At 46.1% G+C, this 27,801-nt stretch overlaps 1 protein-coding gene across 11 annotated transcripts in view; it reads left to right on the forward strand.

The window, feature by feature from the left end:
* DGKD (diacylglycerol kinase delta) overlaps nt 1–27,801 on the forward strand; it is a 119,209-nt gene that overhangs the window by 54,188 nt on the left and 37,220 nt on the right. For 8 of the 11 annotated variants that reach the window (XM_035726677.1, XM_035726676.1, XM_035726675.1 and 5 more), the window contains 7 exons: nt 21,547–21,651; nt 21,911–22,043; nt 23,297–23,403; nt 23,785–23,910; nt 24,041–24,143; nt 24,772–24,934; nt 27,685–27,793. In XM_035726677.1, coding sequence (XP_035582570.1) covers nt 21,547–21,651; nt 21,911–22,043; nt 23,297–23,403; nt 23,785–23,910; nt 24,041–24,143; nt 24,772–24,934; nt 27,685–27,793 — 846 coding nt within the window. Of the gene's footprint in view, nt 1–1,026; nt 1,124–3,260; nt 3,459–21,258; nt 21,281–21,546; nt 21,652–21,910; nt 22,044–23,296; nt 23,404–23,784; nt 23,911–24,040; nt 24,144–24,771; nt 24,935–27,684; nt 27,794–27,801 lie in introns of those variants that run through there. The other 3 variants (XM_035726684.1, XM_035726681.1, XM_035726685.1) reach the window with 3 other exon arrangements.

Below are 27,801 nucleotides of genomic sequence, written 5' to 3' on the forward strand. Positions count from 1 at the left end.
AAGGTAGAAAGGGAAGATGCTAATTGCATAGGCAGCTGGTAGTTTTTTTGTCCCAGGTGTTGAGTTTGTAGGTTAAAAAAAAAAAAAAAGAAAAAGGCAGAGATGTATTTTAAAACACTTTACTTTAGACTATATGGAAAATACAGAAAACCAAAAGAAAAAGAGAAAAACTATGCAGTCTCACCACCTGAGATGTCAACTTCCAGTTTTCCGTGCTGTGTGTCCTGCCCTTTCAATCTCTTGTTTTGTTTTATGCAGTGATGTGAAGTAAATGTGCCCTTTCCGAAATTCTTTGTAAACCTTGTTTTCCCCCTAGTGTGGTGTTTGTCTCTTTTCTGGCTACATCGACTGTTGTCTGGTAGGTAGTCCCTGGTTTACTTAGGCACTGGAAGTATTGGAGTGCAAACATCCTTGAGATAAGCTCTTCAGTCAAGGTGTGCACAAGACTTTGTCCTGAGGGCCGACACCTGGCAAGTCAGCAGATACACATGTTCTTTGCTCTGGGAAGTCTCAACTGCCTGATCAGCTTGACCTTCAGTGATCAGAAAAGTGTATGGCTGACCTTGGGCTCTAGAGGATGCTTCTGTCTCTTCTCTTCCTACCTGATACTTGTTGACTGTAATGTTACTGTAGATGGACTTGGCTTTGTGCAGATTTGGCATCAAATAATCCCAGAGAAAAACAGATGGATTGTGACAGCATGGAAGCAGCCAGATTTAAGACCGTCGAAGTGTTCCCATCACGTTCCCTCCATCTCCACATCCCTTCAAGACCCACTGCCAGGGTACTTTTCATTTAGATTCCATTATCACCAGGATAACAATGACCCTAGTGCTTGAGCTAACGACTTGGAGTCAGTTTTTCCCTCTGTGCGGTAGCCATGAGGCAGATGCAGTCACAACCCTTTCTGCGGCTCCGTTTCTCTCACAAGTGCACTGGCCCAGCCCCTGAATGGGGCCATCCCTTGCCAGGGCGTGGCCAGCCCAGGAGGAGCACAGCCCTGGACTTGGGGCCTTCGGGCTCTGCCTGGGAACTGCTTATTGTATCTTAGATCTTTGTGCATTTTGCCAGTCTAACTCAGCCACAGACTCCCATCCGTCAAGCTGCTTCACTTTTTTAAAAGGTAAAGTTCTGGGGCGCCTGGGTGGCTCAGTCGGATGAGTGTCCGACTCTTGATTTCAGCTCAGGTCATGATCTTGGGATTGTGAGATCAAGCTCGGGCTTGATCTCGGGCTCTGGGCTCAGCAGGGAGTCTGCTTGAGATTTTCTCTTTCCCTCTCCCTCTGCACCTCTGCCCCCCACTCTCTCTCTCAAATAAAGAATCTTTAAAAAAAAATTAAAAGGTAAAGTTCTGTATTCACTGTAGTATTTCCTTATGTACTTTAAAAATGTGTACTTTTATTGCTGTTGTTTCAAATGCTTGGTTACAAAGTTGCAAGGGTTTTGAGTGTCTGCCCCAGCTCATCCTTTCCCATGAGACTGCTTATTTTCATTCTGAATGTGAAACTTTGCAGCAACTCAAAAACCGCATTGTAGCAAAACACCTGTAATGTTTTATTCATGCTAAGATTGGTGTGTTACTCACTTTTTTATACAAAGAACATGTAAAATACACTCAAAAGTCTTATCGTTGAGATTCTAGATAGAGACACTATTATAGAGACCTGTGGTTCTCAGACGTGGGAGAGAACAGGGTTGGGGACGTGGGATTTGCCACTTGGACAGAGGACATTTGGCAGTTGGAGACACTTTGGTTGACATATGGGGGCTGGAGTGGGTGGGGTCCATGCTTTGTGTCCAGGAATGCTGCTCAACATCCTATAGTGTTGTAGGGGACAGCAAAGAATTACTTGGCCGAAAATGTCAATAGTGCCAAGGTTGAAAAACTCTGATACAGGCAAATAGTTTTGTAGGTGTTTTCCTATGAATATCAGTAAATAGTATAACAGTGGGATGATTTATACATACTAATTTGTAACCTGCTTTTAAAATGCATTATATTATGGGGCACCTGGGTGGCTTAGTCAGTTGAGCACCTGACTCTTGATCTCAGCTCGGGTCATGATCTCAGGGTCGTGAGTTCAAAACCTGTGTTGGGCTCCACGTTGGGTATGGAGCCTGCATAAAACAAACAAAAAAAACATAAAATAATGCATTATATCATGAACATCTGTGTCCATGAATACATGCTCGCATTGCACTTGTAAAACTTGGCTGTATGGTATTCCATTGTGTGCTTTGGAGATTTAGGTTCTTTAGAGCACTTTGCTGTTGGAGGCACGTGGCATTTTGCCTTCTGTGTGTGTCAGCTTCTCGTTTCCTGCCTGCTGTGGGGGGGGGATGTGGTGTGGGGCACCACCTCCACACCTGGGGTGCTCTTTGTTGGCATTCCCCCTCCTTCCCCTACCAGGGGCTGTCTGCCTCCAGCACCCTGCTCAGGGCCACCTATAATCTCTGAGGTTTTCCACACGTTGAGCACATTTCAAAGGTTAATAAAGCAGTGTAGAAATACTGAATAGATGAATTAACCCCAAATATTTTTGTCACATTTCAGTTTTAGGCATAACTTTTCCATTTTTGCTTCATCTTGCTTTTTCTCCCTTTTTAAAAATCTGTCCTCTGATAGATTACAGGTGATTTTGGGCTCTGGCCCAGTTGGCTTTTGCCTCCTACCTGAGTGTCCTGTGTTCCTGGCGACTGGTCACCTCGGGAGGGTTGGGAGCTGGGGTGGGGCGGAGGGTGCTTATCCTGTGTGCTCTGGGCCCCTGGGCAGGTGGGATCATTGCGAAGGTGGGGATCCCTTTTGGCCTTCGAAGCTGTCCTGAGATTGGAGATAAGCACAGCTTTAGAGAGAAGTGCCCTGGGCGCCTCTGGGGGTTGGGCTGTATGCTGCGGGGGGCCTGGGGAGGTCTGGCCCTGCATTCTGGGGTTGCTTTCGCCCAGGGACCTCCTTGTTTGTACGGTGCTATTTTTGTGTTTGGTATTGCCCTCCGTGAGGAAGTCTGTTGCCTACGCACATCCCAGCTGTTTTGAATAGTCCGGGTCTCAGGGGGCTTCAAGGTAGGGATCTGTGTGTGGCGAATCCAGTGTTTTGGGCCGCATCAGAACAGCAGGATGTGAGTAACAGGAAGTGACAGAAATTACCAAACGCGCCAGATACTTATTCTTGGCCACCTTTCCGAGTCCCGCAGGCTGGGGAGCTATATTTAGCACGGTATTTCCAGGTTCCTAATCCTGCCCGGACACTGTCCCCTTTGCTCCTCGTTTGGTCAGTGACTGACCAAAGTGACTGAACTTTGAGGTGCTGATTTGTTACTCCATTGTCTCTGGCCTCCTTCGCTGATCCACAGGGTCTTGTACATCGATTTTAAAACTCGTCTTTTGTTTTTGCTGGGCCACTTCAGTTCTGATCCACTTTGAGCAGGTGGAAAATGTTCTGCAAGAGGGGAGAGCGACAGGTAAGAGTCCCAGGTGTTGGTGGGCAGTGAGGCTGTGGGAAGCCACGGGGGAAAGCAGTGAGGCTGTGTGAAGCCGGGGAGAAAGCAGTTGAAATGTAAGGACTTCAAATGAAGAGAGTGGAAGGAATTGAAGATTACTGTAAGCAGCTCTAGAAGGGTTGATTTTTGTCTTGGTATTTCTTAGAGGTGGAAGGCTGGGATTTTTAAAGCCACAGGCATGGCGATATGACTTCCCCCACATGCTAGAAACATCTTTGGTCCCCACCTGGTCAGACAGAAAGCCTGCAGGTCCGATAAACTTCCCTGTGATGAATTTCCATTGTGAACTTTGTCACAGGAGAGATTTCACCCCACCATCCCCAAGACAAGCGCTGTGGAGCCAGGAGCTAGTCTGTTCAGGTGGAGCACTCGCTCCTTAGGTGAAGCGCTGTAGACAAGTGATTTTCTCCCAGTGGTGCTGGATAGTACTTTCGGCAGCTGCTGACCAGATGCCCACCTGGGCTGCTCAGTGTCCCTCGTGCCCTGCTGTCCGCAGTGCCCGTGCACTGCTGTGTCCACTCCGCCCTGTGCTGGCCTGCTGCAGGGCAGTGGGGGATGGTGCTGCCACTAGCAGCAGTCATGGCCTACCTCCGACACCTCAGAATGACCCCGAGGGACAGGTGGCTGATACCCATTTTGGGGATTAAAAAACCGGGCCCAGAGACAGGTCATTTGCACCAGTGGCTCTCTGATGTCTCTGTCTGTCCTAAGCACTGTGCTGTCCTGCCCCTGTCTGCCGCACGCCATGCACCCTCACCGAGACTTACCGAGCCGGCTTGTCCTTCAGACGCAGGACGTGTATCTCTGTGTGCTTTGAGAATCCTCAAAAAGGAAGTTTCTGTAGTTTGATATTCGCTTCCAGTGGCTGCCCCCCTAATGATTCACGGAAAGGGGTGGGTTGGAGAGGTTTCTTTGTTGGTCTCTAAAAGCTTCCTTCTGAGCAGTCCAGCCAGTCCCTTCCCCTTCCTCCCTTCATAAGCCATTAGCCTTACTTTCTTTCACACACTCAGCCAGTTCTTTAGCGTGTGGGAATCTACTCTAGGATGAGAAATTGGAGAGGCAAATTAGGGATAGTTTATGTCTGCCATGAAATGCACAGTAGCCAGCAGACGCAGCTGGGTATGCGGCAGCCAGGGCAGCCCCTGGAGGAGGGCAGTATATGGGTGAGTGAATGTGTGCTTGAGCACCACACCACATGTTACCAGCAGAATCCATCTGCAGGCATGGTTTCAGGCTGACCCATTCCCTTCTCGAAGGCTAGACTATAAACTATAAGTACTATGAATTATACCTCCTGCGCAAATGTATTTTCATCTATATACATACAGTAAACTATAAACTATAAATAGAGGACATACTGTGTGTGTCTCAAGCTCTGACTTGGGTATTTTAGCATATTTTTATGCCAAAATCTTTAACATTTTAAAAATTATTAAATATTTCAGGCATTCAAAAAGTAGCATGATGAACAACTGTGTGCCCTTCCCAGCCTGAGAACAAAACAGCGTGGATATACTTGAAGTCCTTTGTATTCTGGGTCCTACCCACCCCTCTTGCCCTCCCTCTCCAGAGTCACCCCAGTTCTGAGTTTGGTATTTATCGTTTGCTTGCATTTTTTTTTAATCCTTTCTCTTCTCCCATATGTAGGTATAAACAACATAGAGGAGTATTTGGCCAGGTTTACAGTTTTGAGTAAATGGTGTCATATCATACATCTGCAAATTGCTTTTCTCACTCACCATTGTGTTTCCAAGATTTATCTGTGTGGATACGTCTGTCTTGGGTTAAGTGGTTCAAGGTTAAAAATGACTGATTCCTGATTCCTGGAATTAGATCAGAATTTCTGGGGAGTGGGGCATGAACCTCAGAACTTTTTACAAGTACAGCCCTTGTTGAAGGATCACAGTGCTTGGTTGGTAGTTTGTGGCTTACGTAGTGGTCCAGTGTCCGGAGTGTCCCGCTGTTGACCGTGTCTTCCCAGCTTTGGCCATTATAAACAGCACTACCGTTCTTATACCCACCTTCCTGGGCACATGGGCACGAGTTTTTCTAGAGTGTGTTTCTAAGGGTAGAATTGTCAGGTGTGAACATCTTCAGCATGATGAAATATTGTGGGATTGCTGTCTAAAACTTAATTTTTTTTAAAAGATTTTATTTATTTATTTGAGAGAGAATGAGAGATAGAGAGCACGAGAGGGAAGAAGGTCAGAGGGAGAAGCAGACTCCCTGCTGAGCAGGGAGCCCGATGTGGGACTCGATCCCGGGACTCCAGGATCATGACCTGAGCCGAAGGTAGTCGCTTAACCGAACTGAGCCACCCAGGCGTCCCAAGAATGATGCTTTTTAAACCTAAATCAGATGTCGGCCTTCTGCTCAAAAGCACCACGGCTCCCCATTTCACTTGGCGTAAAGGCCAAAGTGCTTTTTTTTTTTTTTTTAAGATTTTATTTATTTATTTGAGAGAGAGAATGAGAGATAAGAGAACACTAGAGAGAAGAGGGTCAGAGGGAGAAGCCGACTCCCTGCTGAGCAGGGAGCCCAATGTGGGACTCGATCCCGGGACTCCAGGATCATGACCTGAGCCGAAGGCTGTTGCTTAACCAACTGAGCCACCCAGGCGCCCAAAGGCCAAAGTTCTTAGTGGTGCCTGCATGATACTCTGTGGCCTCTTGCTTCTCCAAGTTCATCCCAGGCTCCTCTCCCCTGGTTCACTTGGCTCTAGTCACCAGCTGTGTTCCTGCTTCAGGCTGTGGGCCCATCCCTTCCTTTCCATGTCCTTCCAGTCTTTTCCAATGACCCTGACCTTCTTTTTCTGATCTCTCTTTTTTCCATAGACTTGTCACCGGTCACTACTCTCCATACTATGTAATTTACTTTATGGTAGTATTTAGTATTCATTTCCTGTCTACATTTGAATGAAAGCTCCATGGGAGCAGGGGTCTTGTCTGTTTGTTCAGTCTGTTTGTTCAGGTGAAAGCTGCTTGAATTTACTTCTGAGAAGAAAGGAAGAATTTGGAGCCCAAACGTGAGGGTTGAGCGTGGGAGAGGAGGTGAAGCTGGCCTGTGGGGGCACCGTTGGCAGAAGGACGCATCTAAATGTGGGAGCAGGACCCCAGGGGACCTGTCTGGTTGGCTGCGGGATCTGTGGGTCTGGAGCTGGGGGGCAGCTTGTTTTGCACGTGTTTCGGGTCTATCCTGAGTGCACCTGCAGTTGGGGTGGGGCTGCTGGGATCAGCCCACCCAGGAAGTGTGGTGCCTGACATCCTCCCTTCTCGTGGCTGACACGAAATGCAGCTTCATTGATTTTTCAAGCACTGTTGTGCGTAGAAATGAGTCCTGCCATTTCCGGTGCTCTCTCGTGCAGGCTCGAGTACCAGGCCACGTGTCACAGCCGGATAACAGAGCTCTGTGACCCTCTTGTGTGCTTGCTTGGACTCAGGCGTATGGAGAGGACTTGATTGGGATTTCTTTGGGAATGTGCACCAGAGGTGTGTCCACATATTTCCTTGGCAGGCCAAATGTTTAGTGAGTTTGCACTACCTACAAATGATTTTAACAAGATATGATTACACTTTTAATTTGTGCCAAGGGAGACCATAGATGCCCTTGTCCTTAAGAAATACCACATTGTTCTGGAGTTACTCCCTATTTTCCCAATTTAAACATATTAGATATAGAAAGTTGATTGTGGTTACTTATGTTTAATTAAGCCTTTTGAGATCATTGTAGATTCACATGGAATTGAAATAATAGATCCTTTGTGTTCTCTACCCAGTCTCCACCAGTGGTAATGTTTTGGGAAGCTGTAGTACAACATCACAACCAGGATGTTGACATTGATACAGTCAAGAACCAGAATGTTTCCATCTCAACAAGGATCCCTGGGTTGCTTTTTATAGCCACACCCACTCCCTTCTTTAACTCCGGCAACCACTAATCTGTTCATTTCTGTAATTTTGTCATCTCAAGAATGCTGTATAAATGGGAACATACAGTATATAACCTTTGGGGATGGGCTTTTTTCATTCAGCATAACTCCCTGGAGCTCCACCCAGGTTGTTGTTATGTGTATGATAGTTGTTGCTTTTTCTTCCTGAGTAATATTCCATGGAATGGGTGTGCCACGGTGTGTTCAGTCATTTACCACTAAAGGACACCTGGGTTGTTTCCTGTTTTTGGTGATTGCAGATAAAGCTGTTATGAACATTCATGGACAGGTTTTTGTGTGAACACAGGTCTTCATTTCTTTGGGATAAATGCCCAGGAATGGAATTGCTGGGTCTTATGGTAGCTGCATGTTTGGTTCTTTAAGAAATTGCCCAACAAACTGTTTGGCAGAGTGGCTGTACGATTTTACATGCCCACCAACAATGTGAGCTAGTTTCTCCACATCCTCTCCAGCATTTGGTGTTGTCACTGTTTCTTACTTTAAGCCATTTAGTAGGTGTATAGTAATAACGCATTGTGATTTAATCAGCATTTCCTTACTGGCTAATGAGGTGGAATGCCTCTCGCTGTGCTTAGTTGCCTCCGTACATCCCCTGACACCACTGGGGTGTGGCCTGCAGGGATGGACGTTTCTACTTGGTCTTCTCTGGACACTACGCAGTGGGGTGCTGGAGCGCCTCATTTCTGCCTGGCACAGTGGGGGTGAGGGCCACAGTATTTTCTGTGGTATTTGGCTGGAGTAGAGTGGTTATTGGCACCTCTACTATTGATTTCTGCCTTGTCAGGCTGCCCCTTTCCTGGTCCCATGGCTAGAGAGAGCAGGCTTTTGGTGGACTTTTTAAGTCTTTCTGGCTGCTGGCTTCCTCAGCTCCACTGTAGGATGCCTGAGGCCAACAGAGACCCCAGGAGCTCTGTTGCATGTCATTCTGAGACCCCGAGGCCCGTAGTCAGTCTGCCCTCTTCTCTCCACCTTCCAGAGTCTTCTCATATTTTTAAAATATCTAATGTCCAGGGTGTTAGTTGTACTTAGAGGAATAGGAAAAAAATATGTCTAATCTTCTTCCTGGAAGCAGAAGTCTGCTTGTTACTTTTGTTATTTTTTGGACCCGCAAATCTGACAAGAGTGTCTGAGCGGCCCTCAGTCCGAGCTGCGTGTCTGTCCCCCCTGCTCGTCCTGGCTTTCAGACCGTCTCAAGCCCAGAGCTTCGTGTTTATTACTCTTCAGGTTGTTTGGTTTGGCCTGTGGTTCCAGCACGACAGAGTTTGCAGGATCTTGATCTGTCATTTAAGGTCACATTTACGAATGAGAGGCACATCCAGATAAATCTGTGATTAGGAATTGCTGGACAGGATGTGGCTGGTGAGTCAGGGACTGCCCTCGTCATCGTCCTCCAGACCTACTTTCTCTACCCTCTTGTTGAACACTCGTGGGGAACCTGGTCAGAGCGGGCGGGGCAGCGGGCAGATGACTCAGTGAACTCTCCCTGTCATGCTTGCCCCGACGCTCCAGTCCAGTGCCCCTGCCAAAAAGGAAATGCACTGTGCCAGACACTGCGTGTTCTGAGAGCCCGGGAGGACTCTTGGCAAGTGCTGCTTCCTCCCCTACCTCAGGCCTTCCGTGCCTGGCCGGGAATCCAGGTGGGACGCTGCTCTTGGGTGGAGGTCAGGAGCCAGCCTGCCTGGTGTCCCGGCCCCTGCTTCCTTAACCCTGGGGATGTAGGGCCTGAGTTTCTTCTCCCAACACCTGCTTTATAAGGTTGTGGAGAAGATGTAGTGTGCAAATATCTGTAAACACGCAGCAGATTTCTTGAGACTACTAAGTGCCCGACTCTGGTTGGTGGCTGCCACTGTCACCTGACACTCTCTTCGGTGCTGTAGGAGCTAGTGCGTATATACTTCAAGTCCACGTTCTTCATTTAAGCATCACTTCTGTATGTGTCTGGCATGTCGCCCTTTTCACCTTGGTCTCTCAAAGATTATTGCCCGTAGTTTAATGACCTCCTTGGTTAATTTTGCCCACGCCACTGGAAGATAGAGGTCTGGCTGGGGTGTCTTTGACTTGTTTGGAGAAGCTAAGTGTTTTCTCCTATCTCCTGGAAGATCATTTGTATGGAAGCAAGAGTTTTCATTTCAAATAAAACTTCTAAAGCTTTTTTTGGGAGTCTTTAGCATATATTATAAACTTAAGGTTTTATTTTATTTTATTTTTCATGATGATTGTACTTTTTAATCCCCATCACCTATTTCCCCCCACCCTCCCATCCCCCCCCTCCCCTCTAGTAATCAGTTTATTCTCTATAGTTAAGACTCTGATTCTTAGTTTGTTTCTCTCTTTTTTTCCTTTGCTCATCTGTTTTGTTTCTTAAATTCCACATGCGAGTGAAATCATATGGTATGTGTCTTTGTCTGACTTACGTCGCTTATTAGCATTATATTCTCTAGCTCCATCCATGTTGTTGCAGATGGCAAGATTTCATTCTTTTCTATGGCTGAATAATATTCCATTGTGTGTATACACACACACACACACACCCACATCTTTATCCATTCATCTTTCAATGGACACTGGACTGCTTCCCTAGTTTGGCTATTATAAATAATGCTGCAGTAAACATAGGGGTGCATGTATCCCTTTGAATTAGTGTTCTATATTTTTTGGGTAAATACCCAGTAGTGTGATTACTGGATCTTAGGGTTGTTCTATTTTTAATTTTTTGAGGAACCTCCATACTGTTTTCCACAGTGGCTGCACCAGCTTGCATTCCCGCCAACAGTGCATGAAGGGTTCCCCTTTCTCCGCATCCTTGCCAACACCTGTTGTTTCTTATGTTGTTGAGTTTAGCCATTCTCACAGGTGTGAGGTGTGATATCTCATTGTGGTTTTAACTTGCATTTCCCTGATGATGAGTGATGTGAAGCATCTTTTCATGTGTCTGTTGGCCATCTGTATGTCTTCTTTGGGGAAATGTCTGTCTGGATTTTCTGCCCATTTTTAAATTGGATTATTTGGACGGTGTTTTGGTTAAGTTGTATCAGTTCTTTATATATTTTGGATACTAACCCTTTATTGGAAATGTCATTTGCAGATATCTTCTCCTGTTCAGTAGATTGCCTTTTAGTTTTGTTGATTGTTTCCTTCACTGTGCAGGACTTTTTTATTTTGATGTAGTCCTAATAGTTTATTTTTGCTTTTATTTCCCTTGCCTCAGGAAATCTAAAAAATGTTGCTACGGCCGATGTCAGAGAAATTACTGCCTGTGCTCTCTTCAAGGATTTTTATGGTTTCAAGTCTCACATTTAGATCTAATCCATTTTGAGTTTATTTTTGTATATGGTGAAAGGAATGGTCCACTTTCATTCTTTTGCATGTAGCTGTTCAGTTTTCCCAGCACCGTCTGTTGAAGAGACTGTCTTTTTCACATTGCATATTCTTGCCTCCTTTGTTGAAGATTAATTGACTATATAATTGTGGGTTTATTTTGGGGTTTTCTATTCTATTCTATTGAAATATGTGTCTATTTTATGCCAGTACATACTGTTTTGATCACTACTGCTTTTTTTTTTTTTTTTTAAGATTTCATTTATTTATTTGACAGAGAGAGAGAGTGCACAGGTATTTGTGGCAGGCAGAGGGAGAGGGAGAAGCAGGCTTCCCGCTGAGCAGGGAGCCCAATGTGGGGCTTGATCCCAGGACCCTGGGATCATGACCTGAGCTGAAGGCAGATGCTTCGCTGACTGAGCCACCCAGGCGCCCTTGATCACTAGTGCTTGTAATATAACTTGAAGTCTGGAGTTGTGATACCTCCAGTTTAGTTTTCAAGAATCCTATGGCTATTTGAGGTCTTTTGTGGTTCCATACAAATTTTAGCATTAGTTGGTTCTAGTTCTGTTAAAAATGCCATTGGTATTTTGATGGGGATTGCATTTATTTATTTATTTAGTTAGTTTTAAAAGATTTTATTTATTTATTTGACAGAGAGAGACACAGCGAGAGAGGGAACACAAGCAGGGGGAGTGGGAGAGGGAGAAGCAAGCTTCCTGCTGAGCAGGGAGCCCTATGTGGGGCTCGATCCCAGGACCCTAGGACCACGACCTGAGCCGAAGGCAGACGCTTAACGACTGAGCCACCCAGGCGCCCATGGGGATTGCATTTAATCTGTAGATTGCTTTGGGTAGTATAGACATTTTAAAAATATTTGTTCTTCCAACCCATGAGCCATGGAATGTCCTTCCATTTCTTTGCATTGTCTTGAATTTCTTTCATCACTGTTTCATAGTTTTCAGAGTACAGGTCTTTCACCTCTTTGGTTAAGCTGATTCCTAGATATTTTATTGTTTTTTGATGCAATTATAAATGGGACACTTTCCTTTTCTTTTTTTTTTAAACATTATATTTGTCAGAGAGACAGAGCACAAGCAGGGGGAGCGGCAGGCAGAGGGAGAAGCAGGCTTTCTGCTGAGCAGGGAGCCCGATGTGGGACTCATTCCTAGGACTCTAGGATCATGACCTGAGCCGAAGGCAGACACTTAACCAACTGAGCCACCCAGGTGTCCCATGGGACTGTTCTCTTTATTTCGCTTTCTGCTGCTTCGTTATTAGTGTATAGGAATGCAACAGATTTCTGTATGTTGAGTTTGTATTCTGCGACTTTACCAAATTCATTTATCCGTTCTAGTTGTTTTTTGTAGAGTCTTTAGGGTTTTCTATATATAGTAGCGTGTCATCCTGCAAATAGTGAGAGCTTTCTTCTTCCTTACCAATTTAGATGCCCTTTATTTCCTTATGTCGTCTGATTTCTGTGGCTAGGACTTCCAGTACTATGTTGAATAAAAGTGGGAGTGGACATCCTTTTCTTGCTCCTGACCTTAGGAGGAAAGCTCTTGTATTTTTCACCATTGAGGATGGTGTTGGCTGTGGGTTTTTCATATATGGACTTTATTATGTTAAGGTATGTCCCCTCTAGACCTACTTTGCAGAGGGTTTTTATTATGAATGGATGTTGTACTTTTATCAAATGCTTTTTCTGCATCTGTTGAATTGATCATATGGTTTTTATCCTTTCTCTTACTGATGTGACATATCACATTGATTGTTTTGCAAATATTGAACCACCTTGCATCCTGAGAATAAATCCCACTTGATGGTGGTGTATGACTTTTTTTTTTAATGTATTGTTGGATTAGGTTTGCTAATATTTTGTTGAGGATTTTTGCACCTTTATTCATGAAAAATATCGGCTTGTAGTTCTCTTTTTTTGTGGTGTCTTTATCTGGTTCTGGTATCAGGGTGATACTGGCCTCCTAGAATAAATTTGGAAGCTTTGAGAGTTTGAGAAGAATAGGTATTAACTCTTCTTTAAATGTTTGGTAGAATTTGCTTGTGAAGCCGTCTGGTCCTGGACTTTTGTTTTTTGGGAGAGGTTTTTTTTTTAAGATTTTATTTATTTATTTGACAGAGAGGGAGACAGCAAGGAGTGGGAGAGCAGGAGGGGTGGGAGAGGGAGAGGCAGGTCTCCCGCTGAGCAGAGAGCCCGATGCGGGGCTCGATCCCAGGACCCCGGGACCATGACCTGAGCCGAAGGCAGACACTCAACGACTGAGCCACCCAGGCGCCCCTTGGGGAGTTTTTTGATTACTGATTCAGTTTCATTGCTGGTAATTGGTCTGTTCAAGTTTTCTATATACTTTAGTTTTGGTAGTTTATATGTTTCTAGGAATTTATCCATTTCTTCTAAGTTGTCCAATTTGTTGGCATATAGGTTTTCATAATATTCTGTTATAATTGTATTTCTGTGGTCTGGCTGTTATTTCTCCTGTTTCAGTAGTGATTTTGTTTGAATCGTCTTTTCCTCTCTCTCTCTCTCTCTCTCTCTCTCTCAATGAATCTGGCGAGAGGTTTTTCAATTTCGCTGATCTTTTCAAAGAATCAGCTCCTGGTTTCATTGCTTTGTTTTTTTTTGTTTGTTTCTGTATCATTTATTTCTGCTCTAATCTTTATTAATTCCTTCCTTTTGCAGGGTTTGGGTTTTAATTGTTCTTTTTCTGTTTCCTTTAGGTGTAAGGTTGGGTTGTTTATTTGAGATTTTTCTTGCTTTTTGAGATAGGCCTGTGTATTGCTATAGACTTCCCTCTTAGAACCCACTTTTGCTGCATCCCAAAGATTTTGGACTCTTGTGTTTTCATTTTCATTTGTTCACATGTAATTTTTGATTTCTTGGTTGACCCCTTCATTGTTTAGTAGCATGTTGTTTAACCTCCATGTATTTGTGGTTTTTCCAAATTTCTACACTGGACCCAGTGGATTTAATAGACATATTCAGAACATTCCATCCTAAAACAGCAGAATACACATTCTTTTCAAGTGCACATGGGACATTCTCCAGAATAGATGAGGTATTAGGCCACAAAACAAGTCTCAACAAATGCAAAAAAAAAAAATCAAAGTCATACCATGCATCTTTTCTGACCACAATGTTATAGAACTAGAAATCAATCACAAGGCTTTATTTGTTTTAATAATTATTTTTTTAATGAATAATTTACATACGTGGTACAGAAATTGAAAGGATAAAAGGTTTATAAAGGGGGTTTCCTGGCTCTCAGTGGTCTCCTCATTAGAGGCAACTAGTCTTTTTTCTTCTTCACCCACATTGTTCCTGCAATTTGCATCGAACACTTGACAATACATCTGAGAGGTTGTTCCCTGTAAGTGCATGAAGAGGTAGCTTCAGTCTCTTTAGTGGCTGTGTAGTATTCCATTGTATGTATGCACCACAATTTATGTAGCCTGTGTCTACCAGGCCTACCTTGATCAGTATTTATTTCCAGTCTTAGTGTCTTTACAATGAGTGCTGCCATGAATAACCCCGTATATACTGTATATGGCAGTTCTCATGAAGGCATATTTGTTGGATAAATTTATAGAAGCACTATTCTAAGACAAAGATATATATTTTAAAGTTTGCTAGATTGGGGCGCCTAGGTGGCTTAGTCGATTAAGCGTCGGACTCTTGGTTTTGGCTCAGGTAATGATCTCATGGGTCAGGAGATTGAGCCCCATGTTGGGCTCTGTGCTCATGGGGGAGTCAGCTTGAAGATTCTCTCCCTCTGCCCCTCCCCTTCCTCACACATGCACATGCGGATGCTCTCTCTCTCTCAAATAAATCTTTTAAAAAAAGTTTGCTTGATTTCACCGATGTTCCTCATAGGGGTTGTACTAATTTATACTATAACATATGAGAGCCAACAGGGCATGTTATCAAACTTTTGATCTCTATGAATCCGGTAGGTTAAAAAAAAAAGGTATTTAGTAATTTTAATTTGCATTTATCTTATGAGTAAGACTAAACATTTCCCCCTGTGTTTGGGTCCATTTTTTTTTTTTTAAGATTTATTTATTTGAGAGAGAGAGTGTTTGTGGGGAGAAAGGCAGAAGGAGAGGGAGAGGGACAAGCAGACTCTGCACTAAGCATAGAGCTGGTCACAGGGCTCAGTCTCATGACCCTGAGTTAATGACCTGAGCCAAAATCAAGAGTCAGATGGTTAACTGACTGAGTCACTCAGGTGCCCCAGATCTCTTTTCTTTTCTTTTTTAAAAAGATTTTACTTATTTATTTGACAGCGATATAGTGAGAGAGGGAACACAAGCAGGGGGAGTGGGAAAGGCAGAAGCAGGCTCTCCGCGGAGCAGGGAGCCTGATGCAGGGCTCGATCCCAGGACCCTGGGGATCATGACCTGAGCCGAAGGCACATGCTTAATGCTGAGCCACCCAGCCGCCCCACCCCTGGATCTATTTCTAACACTATTTTAGAATAGCTCTGCTAGTCTCTTGTGTTCATTTGCACATTTCCATCTTCTTCTGCCTATTTCTTGTACACTTGGCTTTCTAACCAGACTTTATTTAAGAGTCTGGGCAGCTGTGCCATTTTTCTTTTGATTCAGTTATATGGTTGGTTTTATTCCAAATTCTGTATCCTTTTTACTGAAATAGAGCATACATATGGAAAAGTACACTTACTACAAGTGCACAGCTTGATGGATGTTCCAGATAAAGGAGCAGAGCATTAGCAGCCTCCGGTAGCTCTCCCATGTGCCCTTGTTCCCAAAAGCAACTACTGGAAGCAGCTAGCTTCCAACACCATTGATTAGTTTTGCCTGGTTTATCTTAACTTTATATATGCATATGAAATTATATAAACAGTAAATGTTCTTTTGTGTCTGGCTTCTTTGTTTCAGTATTGTAAAATACATTGTGTTATTAGCAGTAGATGGTTTGTTCTCATTGTTCTGTGGTTTTCCGTTATGTAAATACATTACAGTATATTTATCTAGTCTACCACTGCTGGGTGTTTGGGTTGTGTTCATTGTAGGCCTGTTAACAGTACTGATGCCATAAACATTTGTGTGTGTTTTGATGATGAGTGTTTAGGTGGAATTGCTGGGCCATAGGGTGTACGTGAGTTCAGCTTTACTGTTTTCCAAAGTCGTTGCACCAAATTGCCTTCCTACTAGCATTGTTTTTTTTTTTTTTTTAAAGATTTTATTTATTTATTTGAGAGAGAGAGAATGAGAGATAGAGAGCATGAGAGGGAAGAGGGTCAGAGGGAGAAGCAGCCTCCCTGCTGAGCAGGGAGCCCGATGCGGGACTCGATCCTGGGACTCCAGGATCATGACCTGAGCCGAAGGCAGTCGCTTAACCAACTGAGCCACCCAGGCGCCCTTCCTACTAGCATTGTATGGTTGTTCTAGTTGATCTGTGTCCTCACCGATACTTGATGTTGTCCATCTTTTTCAGTTCAGCCACCGTGAAAGGTACACCATGCTGGGATTTTAATGTCCAGTTCCTAGATTACTAACAAGGTTGAGTGCATTTTCACGTGCCTTATTGGTTGTGAAATAACTGTTCGAGTCTTTTGTCCATTTTTCTGTTAGTTGGCCTATTTTCTTACTGTTTTTATTTTTCAATTTTTTGAAAAGATTTTATTCATTAGAGAGAGAACAAGTGGGGGGGAGGGGCAGAGGGAGAGAGAGAATGTCTCTCTTTTTTAAGATTTTATTTATTTATTTTTGCAAGAGAGAGAGCAAGTGAGCACAAGCAGGGGGAGGGGTAGAGGGAAGCAAACTCCCCACTGACCAGGGAGCCCGATGTGGGGCTCGATCCCAGGACCCTGGGATCATGATCTGAGCTGAAGGCAGACACTTAACCGACTAAGCCACCCAGGCGCCTGAGAGAGAGAGAATCTCAAGGAGACTCCACGCTGAGCTGGGAGCCCGATGTGGGGCTCCATCCCACTACCCTGAGACCATGACCTGAGCCAAAACCAAGAGTCAGACACTTAACTGACTCAGCTACCCAGCTGTCCCTTTTCTTACTGACTTTTAAGTTCTCAGTAAGTGTCTGAAGATTCACCTTGGTTTACTGCTTTCCTGGCCTGCCTCCTCAGATTAGGAGAGAAACGCTTCTGCCGTTTCTCTGTGACAACCTTTCTCTTTCAGTCTCTCTTGTCTTGCCAGCTTCAAGGTCCACAGCATGCTTTCACTCTCCAGTTAGTGGGTTTCTGTGACGTGGTCTGTCACCTTGCTCTGTAGTATTACTCTGTCCCCTCCCTCGGTACCAAGTCTGCTTATTCATCACTGACTCTCTGTGATGTCGCTGATTGGTCCTGTCAAGTTCATGTATGACCCTACTTTTAATTTGCGTTTACCATTTCAGTTGATTTAGTTATGTGAGCCATTTCTTTGCTTGAAAAATAGAGAGCATTTTTGGTCTCTAAAGTCTTTTCTGTGTGAAGGCTAGATTTTGGGAATAGTGGGTGTAGTTTCACCTTTTTTGCACCATTCCTTGGTTTCTAAGAGTTGTGGTCTTGGCTGCAATCCAGACAGAGGAACAGTTTTATTATTTCTAGGAACATCTCTTCCTGCCTTCTTCCTGTCCTGGTGAGCTGGGTGAGCAGCCAGGAGAGGTCTCATCCAGCACCTGCTTCTCTCTTGGGGCCTGTCCTGCCCACTCTGACTCCCAAATCAAGGAACTGAATAAGAAACCCTGTCCAGGACAGCTCTCTTATTAGCAGCTGCTCATTTTCCCTTTCTTCTGAGGAGACCCTTCCATCTCCACCTTGTGCACTGGCCCTAGGCTGGTGTTAGGGAAACAAAGAGGGACAGGCAGGAGCCTTTGTTGGGGTGTGCGACCTTGCTAGTTGGTGTTTGGGAAGCTTCCTCAGGGCCAGAAGGCTGTTGAGGACCTTGCCAGGAGACCAGGGTGAGGAGGAATCTTTCAAGGAGATGGAGTCATGACCAGTTTGTGGACCGCTAAGAAATATGGATTCTGTCTCAAAGGTGACAGAACATGATGGGAGAGAAGCAGAGATAGACTTTTATTTGGTGGGAGTCTTCTGTGACGATTTTCGTGATCTGAGACATGGACTGTTGGTACTAGAACAGTCTCAGGAGGGAGGTGTCACATGGTCCTATCAAACAGATAATTCCCTCAGATCAGGCCCTAGAGCCTGAAGCAGCACCGGTGTGTGTGAGAGCGTGCTTCCACACTGGGGTGTGACATCGACGTGACAGCCCCCACATTCAGAGGGGTGTGTGGAGGCACGGGGAGGGGAGGTAGATGCTCCGGGTTACACAGCTCATCAGGACTTCAGACCTGGAAGAGTGTCCCAAAGCCACGTGTCGGGCCTGTGTAAGTCCTGTGCACATGGGTCCCTTTCAGCCCCATAATAACCCAGGTAGCTAACTTTTCTCCTCCTCCTTTTCCAGAATAGAAACGATGACAGTCAGCCCATGTTTCCTGGCCCGTCATTGGCCGGGTAGGGTTCAAATCTGTCTGTCTGAGGCTTCTTCAAACCTGCACAAGTAAGAGTTTTTTAAAAAGGCTGAAACCAGGTTCTTGGACATTTATCTGTCAGTGTTTACTCCCTGTAAACAGTCACACAGATTGAGGAAGTGATGTCATCTATCATTTGTTTCATCTTAACTCCGTCTTTAAACACAACAGTTTTGTCTATAACTTGCTGCCCTGTGGTGCCCAGTACTCACAAAGCTATTCCACGGTACCCCCCTCCTTCGGCTTGTGGAAGATGATGGACCCAAAGATCCATCTTCTCAGACGATATAGCTGAGTTCTGGAATAATGTGAGCATTATTCTGAAAAACGAAGTTGCCATTGTCCATAGGCAGACATAGCATCTAGGGGGTAGGAATGAACTCGATCTCATTTGACCAAAGATTTCTGATTGAAATTATCACTTGAGATGTTGCCCTGAGCAGCACGGACAGACACCATGTCTGCGTTCTGCTGCCATACGCCTGAGGTCCGGGGTGACCATGGTCCTCATTAACTTGATGTCCTAGCCCTTTTAGCATGTGTCCTGGATTTTTCATTTTTTAAAACAAAATATTAGAATTTAATTAAAAATAGTTTTTAAATGGGAAAAAAAAAAGGTTGTATGTAAAGGTTGTCACAGGAGTAGCAGAAACAAGACCTAAAATAGAATGGACATAAAAAATGTCATTGTTCTCTTCTGTAACTCTTCTGTCATATTGTATAACTCTTAATATAATCCCTGACTTATGGAAAATAAAGTATATTCTCTTTCTCTAACTATGTTTATTACACTGATAAAAATTTTTAAGTATTAGGACTCACCCCAGAATGAATAACAAAGAAATGTTTGCTGAGATTTATAGACAATGAAAATTCCTTAAAGCAGCAAACCCAGGCCATTGGCAGTTGCCAGCTCACCCATGGCCTTCCCTGACCACCCTGTCCGTACAAAGCACCCACCAGCCCCATTCCCACGACCACGTTGTCTTCAGGGCCTGTGTCAGTGTCTGAAATTGTTTCCTTGCTTTTCTGTCTCTCTGCAGGGTCAGTTCTCTGTGAGCGGGAACCTGGCCTGTCATAGTCTTGGAATCTCAGGTCTAAAGCAGACACTCGGGATATGCTTGCTGGGCAGATCCTGGCATATGGGCCGGCTTAGTCACGGTGCTCTCCATGTGTAGAGGACAGCGGCTGCCACCCCGCACCCCCACCCTCAGGAGGGGCCCCCAGCTTCTCCAGTTCTCCGTTTTCTCTGTCCTCCAGTGCAGCCCCAGCTTCGCTCGTCTGGCCTCTGTGTGGCTACCCTGCTGACACGGGAGAATGAACCATGCGTTTGTGATCCAGTTCTAATTACCCCCCTCTGTGATTAAGCTTTGTAGGTGGTTGTAGAAATCACCAAAGAGATAACTTATAAAATACCTATTTTTAAATTTTCTGAACCAAAAACATGATCATCTAAAAATTTGAGTGTTGCTAATATAAGTTAAAGCTAAAAGATGGGCCAAAATCCAAAAGTTAAGTAGCATGATTTATGGGTGAATCCTTGGGGAAGCAGGCATTTTCCTAACACTGCTGGTGGGAATGCAGATGGCACCAGCCCTGGGGAGGGAATTTGGCAGCAAAATTACATATGCGCTTACTCTTTGTCAGGGCAGTTCTGCTTCTAGGAACTTCTCCTCAAATACACTGGGACACATATGAGGTCAGTGAAAAAGCTGTTCATTGCAGTACTATTTGAGATAGGAAAGGGTTTTCAACAATGGAAGATTTCTGTTAATAGGGAGCTGGTTGAATAGACTCCGGTGCTTCTGTCCAGTGGAGCTCTGTGCAGCTGTAAGAGAGTAAGGAAACACTCCATGTTGCTAAGGAGAGGTAGGCAGGATAGATATGAAGTGAAAAAGCAAAGGTGGAGAAAAGTATGTGTGATATACTACTGTTTTAAAAAGAATTCGAATAGATATATGTGTTTGCATCTGTCTTAAAAAGGAGGGATAAACCATACTTGTACTTAATTTTTTTTAAGATTTTTTTTTTTTAATTTTTAAAGATTTTATTTATTTATTTGACAGAGACACAGCGAGAGAGGGAACACAAGCAGGGGGAGTGGGAGAGGGAGAAGCAGGCTTCCCGCAGAGCACAGAGCCCGATGCGGGGCTCGATCTCAGGACCCTGGGATCATGACCTGAGCCAAAGGCAGTCGCTTAACGACTGAGCCACCCAAGCGCCCCTCGTACTTATTTTTTTAAAGCTGCCTGTGGGGAAAGGAGGGAACCAGGCTGGGGGTGGGACACAAGTTGAAGCTGGACTTCTGACTGTACCTATTTTGTAGATTTGACTTTGGAACCATGTAGATATTGTACATTGTTACAAAACAAAATATGTAAAATGTTACGACTTTTTAAAATTTTGGTAGACATTGTCAAATTTTTCCCTAAAACGTTTATACCCTATTTAGCTCCTATCGGTGCTTGAGGAGAACTCTTTTCTCCCATACTTCTGCCAACACTGGATTACCATCTTTCAAAACTTTGCCAGTCTGATAGGTGAAAAATAGCTGGCTATTTTCATCTGTGTTCCCCAATGACTAGAGCAGTTAAGCATCTTTTTATTCATTTATTAGCCCTTTGTATTTCTTCTCAAATGCAAGTTCATAGCTTTTTGGTAAGAAAGATTTTTCTGTTGATGTGTAAAAACTCTTTATATGTTGTGGATACAGTTTTCATTTGTTGATTATTACCAGGTTCCTGACCTCATTTCCAGTTAAGTTGTTCAGGCCCTTGAGTGTAGTAGCTGGTTGTTTTTCTCTTGTCACATAGTACAGGTTTTATACAAGGACATTATGTATGATATATTTGAAATGCTTATATCATATTTCAAGTAACTTGGACCAACTTTCCCTAAACTGTTTAGGTGCTGGACGTCAATTTGTGAGCTCTTTGGAGTGATAGCAACTGTGTTTTCTTTCCTTTTTAAAATGTTCCTGTGGCTTACTACCTTGTCTGAGTGGTAGGTGGTCGGTGAATGTCCACTTGAGTTGATTTTTAGTGCATGTATAAACTAAATTTGATTGTTTCTTGGGTTTGAAACTTTTGATTTTTAATGACCCATGATGGTCATTTTTATGTTCTGTTCAGTTGAGAATCTGAACGAGTCTGTCATTTTTGATTAAAAAAATATATATGGTGAAAGTAGATTTTGAAAAAAGTTTGTATAGTTGTTGCATTTGTCCTTTGTTCATTGCTCTATCGCCTGTATTTCTTGTTTCTTTCTAGGTCATCACTCCATGTAGGAAGCTCATCTTGTGTGCCGATAACAGGAAAGAAATGGAAGAGTGGATCGCAGCGCTGAAGACCGTCCAGAACAGGGAGCACTTTGAGGTTTGGAAAGAGAAACATCCCTTCTTGTTACCCGCCCATTAATATTCTGCCATCGAGCATCAACCATGTGTGGACTGAGCAGTCTGGCACTCACTTTCTCAGCATGTTCCTTGTAAAATTAAGGCTCATTGCTCGTCCTTTTGGCTGACTCTGTTCTCCTCTCCTCTCTCGGAAGCTTTACTGAATCCCGTTCAAGTTACCACATTCAAGGATGTCAAAGGGACACCTTATCTTTGCCATCCCTCTTTTCTTCTTCCAGCCTACCCAGTACAGCATGGACCATTTCTCAGGGATGCACAACTGGTACGCCTGCTCCCACGCGAGGCCGACCTACTGCAATGTGTGCCGGGAGGCTCTGTCAGGGGTCACGTCACACGGGCTGTCCTGTGAAGGTACGAGTGGCGTGTTAGTCTGCTGGGAAATGTGGCCTGAGGTTTGACTTGACAAAGCCTTAGAAACCCTTGAATGGTCCCCACAAATCCGTCAGTGTAAAGTAATTTCTGGGTCTATGTGCTTGTTTATTTTACCTACTAAGGAGTCTGATAAATTATTTTGTATAGTAACAGAACAAAGTAAAAAGGGAAGTGGTGGTGATAAGGAGGCTTGAAGAGGAAACATGAAAGACACAGGGGAAAAGAGGTTGAAAATCTGTCCTCCCCGAGGTAGTTAGACCCCCTCGGTAAACTGAGCTGTGGATAAACAGATTAAACGTGGTCTTCCAGATCTGGAGGGTGGGTTGTAGTGGTTGCACAGGAGCAGAGGTCAGGAGCAGAAGCTGACAAGCTCTGGACCTTGGGCCAGTTCCCACCTGCTACCTGTGTTTGTACAACCCGTGAGGTTAAGACTAACGGTTTGTACATTTTAAATGGTTGCGGGGTGCCTGGGTGGCTCAGTTGGTTAAGCATCCAACTCTTGATTTTGGCTCAGGTTATGATCTCAGGCTTGTGAGATCGAGTCGTTATGTTGGGCTCCGTGCTCAGCGCAGAGTCTGCTTGTCCCTCTCCCTGCCCCTCTGTCCATGCCACCCCCCCACCCCCCACCCCCAAGCACTCACACTCTCTCGAATAAAAAAAATTTTTTTTTTTAAGATTTATTTATTAGAGAGTGTAAGCAGGGGGTGGGGCAGAGGGAGAGGAAGAAGCAGACTCCCCACTGAGTGTGGAGCCCAACACAGGGCTTGATCTCAGGACCCTGAGATCATGACCGGAGCTGAAATCAAGAGTTGGATGCATAACCAACTCAGCCACTCAAGGGCCCCAAAATAAATGAAATCTTAAAAAAAAGGGGGGGGACACAATTTTGTGACATAGAAATCCTGTGATTTCTAAATTTTGGTGACCGTACATGCAGCATAGTTCTCAGGGGTGCTTGTGTTGCTGGGCAGGGCTGAGGAGTTGGGTCAGAACCTGTGTGCGGCCCCCCGAAATGGACTCCCGCTGTCCAGGATGCTGGTCTCACTGCTCAAACTCTGCGCATACCCCTGCCGTGTAGTTTACAACATGGGGAGTGCTCCGTGTTCGTACCCAGCCATCCTAGAGGAGCAGGGCAGGTCCTGCTGGACCACCTCCTCAAGCATGGGAAGCACCGTGCTGGACAAGGCTTGAAAAAGTTGAGGCTTGAGGGTTCCGTGTCTGTTCTCTCGCAGTGTGCAAATTTAAGGCCCACAAACGGTGTGCTGTGCGTGCAACCAACAACTGCAAGTGGACCACACTGGCCTCCATTGGGAAGGACATCATTGAAGATGAGGATGGGGTATGCCTGGGGGGAGCCTGCCCACGGGGCCCTGCGCCGGGGCCGCCAACCCTGCATCAACCCTCTCCACCTCATGCTGACATTGGGGCAAGCCCCCCCCCCCCCCCCCCACTGACCTGTGCTCACTTCTCTTGCTCGCACTGGGTGTGAGGGGCTCTGCACGGTCTGCTGTGCCTCTCAGCCTGGCCAGCCTTGTGAGTCGTGCTGTGCCCACTGGCAGCAGGAGTGGGGCAGCTCGCTGCAGACCCTGCCTTTCCCCTGCTTATGTCGAGGAGCAGGTCTTGGTTGAGTTTATTTCAGAGCATTTTTGTGTGAGGGCTTCCTCGCCTGTGTGTGGGGCTCTGGGGACGTCCCTGGTGCACACGTCTCTGTGGTTTGCAGATCGCCATGCCGCACCAGTGGCTGGAAGGAAACCTGCCCGTGAGTGCCAAGTGCACGGTGTGCGACAAGACGTGTGGCAGCGTGCTGCGCCTGCAGGACTGGCGCTGCCTCTGGTGCAAGGCCATGGTGAGTGGGCGTGGCTACACAGGCCTGGTACCCGCTCCCTGTACGTTCTCAGTTGGCCCCCAAGTGTCCACTGCCGCAGTGGCAGGGAGAGTTCTGGGGCATGCCGGTGACCCCTTGTGATGTGTTTCAGGTGCACACGTCATGTAAAGAGTCCTTACAGACCAAGTGCCCGCTGGGCCTGTGCAAGGTGTCGGTCATCCCGCCCACTGCGCTCAACAGCATTGATTCTGACGGTGGGTGCCTCACGCTCTCCTGGCTCACCCACATTTTCCCCTCCCCCATGCCGGAATGAGTGACCCTGGTGATTTGGGGATGTGGTCAGGAAGTGGTCAGGCCAGGCAGCTGGGGAGAGAAGACGTGCATAGAGGTGGTAAACGGAGTCTGGTGGCCATTGGGCACACTTGGACGGGAGCCGTGCGCTGTGCTCTCCGTCTGCTGGCTTCCGTCTGGCCGCAGATGTGGATCAGTGTTCACCCGCACCTGCTCACCTGTCCAGATGGTAGATGGCGATGTGTGTTAACAGGCCTTGGTAGAAGGTAGGAAACTGGGGTACGGATCTTAGGAACTAGCTCCTCCAGATTGAGAGCAAGAGGGAAGGAAGGACAGCAGTGAAGTGAATGGTCTTTCTGAAACTGAGTCATGTAAAGCACTAGGTCAAACTGCATGGGACCGCCATCCTTCTCCGTGGGGAATGGGGATGGGGGGGAAGAATGTTTATTGATCTCTGGCTGGTGACTGAGTGTGCACGTGGAATTTATAGGTCTCTTGCAGGTGTCGGCTGCTTTTTATATGATGGAGCCCCCACTGGGATCTTGGATAGCTTTCTCATTTTCTCCTCTCCCTTTCCGTCCTCACATCCAGGCTTCTGGAAGGCCACGTGCCCTCCATCCTGCACAAGCCCATTGTTGGTCTTTGTCAATTCCAAGAGTGGGGACAACCAGGGTGTGAAGTTCCTCAGAAGATTCAAACAGCTGCTGAACCCCGCCCAAGTCTTTGACCTCATGAACGGAGGACCACACCTTGGGTAGGAAGGTTATAAAATAGATCTTTCTTGGAGTTTTAAAAATGTTTGAAGATAATGCATTGCTCATGAACAAAATGATTCAAAAATACAGACAAATTTAAATAGGAAATAAACATAGTCTTTGTTGAACAGCGAATAGAGCTGCATGTTTTTCTCGCTTTCATGTGTGTAGTTCAGTTGTGCAGACACACTTCTAAATTGGGTTCCCTGCCGTTACCTCCTGTTGTACTACCTGCTCTTCACATCTGTCAGCATGGGGGTATTCTTATGTCAGTGATTACAGGTCCGCCTCATTCTTTTTAGTGGTGCCTGGTACTAAGGAGGACGTTTTTCTCCAGCGAGGCCACCAGGGAGAGTCTTCATTTTGGGAGGGCACAGGAGGTCTCTTACCTCACAGGTACACTGTACTTTCAGGTCCCGTGACACGTGCAGACATGTGAAGCCCAGTGTATGGGGCAAAGGAATTATGCCTTTTATTTGTTAGCTGGAGATCTGAGGTGTGTTCTTTCTACTTTTGTACATTGTGTAGTTTGTGGAGAACATTTGCTGCTGTAAGTTGTGTCATTTGAATGAACTCAGCTTCCTTGCTTCAAGGCAGCACCAGTTCAAGGTAGGAACTCTTAAGAGGCCGCCTTGCCTGGAAGGGAGATTGTCCAGGATATTTGTTGTGGAAAGAGCTTGCAGAACGTGTTCTCTGGTGTGTATTTGCCTTGGAGGCTCCTAGAAGTGTGTTGTTTTGGAGCCAGGTGTTGCTGGAACAGGAGCCTGGGCACCTGGCAGGGGAGAGGAGCATGCCCACCGGTGCCTTAGGGGTCTGGCATGTTGCTTGTCCCCACAGGCAGCAAGGCACTGTTGGGGAGCATCACGGGTGGCAGCTTGCTGGCCTGGTCCTCCGAGGCCGCGCTCCACGCATTTCTGCAGGTGGACTGATGAACTGTTGGTCTGTGTGTGGGAGCACATTCACTATTGGCTTGATAAATGATCTTTAAAAAAAAAAAAAAGTCATTTTAGTTAAAAAATGGGACCAGTGGCGGGGGATCATCCAAAGCCCTCGTATCGCTAACAAGTCTGGGCTTTTACCCAGCAGGGCACTGGGGTCGTTGGGTGAGGGCTGAGGAATGGGTGGGGCAGGCTGACCACACAGCACGACCTGAGAACAGCCGAGTGCACATCTTGGTGTGCGCGCAAAACCCCGCAGTCGGCCGTAAAGTCGCGGGGGACCAGCTGGCTTCGGAAGCCCCACACAGAGCTGCTGTGGGTGCTGGTTTGGTAAGTTCCCGTTTCTGGGAATCAGCCTTGACCTCCTGCAGTTCACCTCAAAACTGGAGATACTGCTTCATTTTCCCGATTCCCAGCCTGGATGTGTCACACCTCCTTCAGAGAAGGAAGGCCTGAGAGAGGCCATTGTTTGCAAGGGAACACACGTGGCCATTTTTCTCACAACCTGAGGTGCAGCCTTGCTGCTTTAGGCCCTCAGCCCTGTTGGTAGCCTGAGTTTCGTGCTGTGTCACTCATCCCTGTTTGTTTTCTGAGGACTTCCTCTGGCTGGGACTCTGCCAGATGCAAGGCCAAGTAAGGTGGGGTCCTTGTGTTCAGGGTGCGCAGCACGCAAACGGGTAGTCAAGGTCACAAGACAGGGCGATGTACAGATTCTTTAGGAACCCAGGGAAGGAGCATACAAATGAGACTGGAAAGTCTCTCAGTTTCTCTGCTGAGCTGGTGTTGGAGAAGAGTGGCAGAGAGGAGGCGGGCAGCCTGCTAGGCAGAGGTGCTGTGTGTGCAGGGAGGTGAGGACACGGTGGCGTGGCTGGGCGAGCCATGGAGCTGAGGCAGGTGGCAGGCAGCTCCTGGCCGAGAGTTTTGAACCTTTCCTGGAAACAAGTGGCAGTTTCTAAAGCTAGACACTCAGGGCGCCTGGGTGGCTCAGTCAGTTAGGCATCAAACTCTTGATTTCAGACAGGTCTTGATCTCAGGGTTGTGAGTTCAAGCTCCATGTTGGGCTCCACGCTGGGTATGAAGCCTACTTAAAAGAATAAAGCTAGACACTCAATGAGACTTGGGAAGGTCCTGCCGGTGGCATGAATTGGAGGTATCCCGAAGGAGACATGAGGTAGGTAGGAGGCTCTTGTAGGGATTACGAGAGAAGCTATGGTGGGGATGACGAGGTCTGGCCCTGTAACTGGGTTCATGGTGATGCCCTTCTCCAAGTAAGGAAGCTTAGGATGAGGAGGTGCCCGTGGGATATGGAGTGGTGCGTTCTGGTAGAGGGTGAAGTGTTGCCCTTCAGGAAGATCTAGAGGTCATCATGCAAGGTCATTGGTGTCTATGTGGTCCCTGAAGCCACAAACCTGGATAAGGAGGGTAAGGAATGAGCAGAAGGCTGTGGGTGTTCTGAAGGGACATTGTTGTAGCAAGATGAGCAAGAGGGGGAGCACGAGGAGGGAGACGGAGATGGATTCGAGGGGAGCTTGATGGGTCTCACACTTGGGATGGAGGGGTGTGGACAGACTCCTGCAGCCTAGGGCTCCTGAGCTGTGTGAGTGAGGGGCAGTGGGCGCAGAGGCGTGGGTGGGTGGCTCAGTGGGCTGAGCCTGAGCACACCTGGGCTCTGGCTGCCAGAGCCCTATTCACAGCGGGGGCACAGGTCAGTCGAGAGGAGTGCAGATGGGGCCTTTCGGCTCAGGACTCATTAGCCATCATTTGTATTTTAGAATGAACCTCATTTCTTTGACATTCTCTTTTCTCTGCAGCTTACGCTTATTCCAGAAGTTTGATACATTCCGGATTCTGGTTTGTGGTGGGGATGGCAGTGTTGGCTGGGTTCTCTCTGAAATCGACAGCCTCAATCTTCATAAACAGGTACGTGG

This window comes from Zalophus californianus, chromosome 3 (genome assembly GCF_009762305.2).
Source record: "Zalophus californianus isolate mZalCal1 chromosome 3, mZalCal1.pri.v2, whole genome shotgun sequence".
Classification (NCBI taxonomy): domain Eukaryota; kingdom Metazoa; phylum Chordata; class Mammalia; order Carnivora; family Otariidae; genus Zalophus; species Zalophus californianus.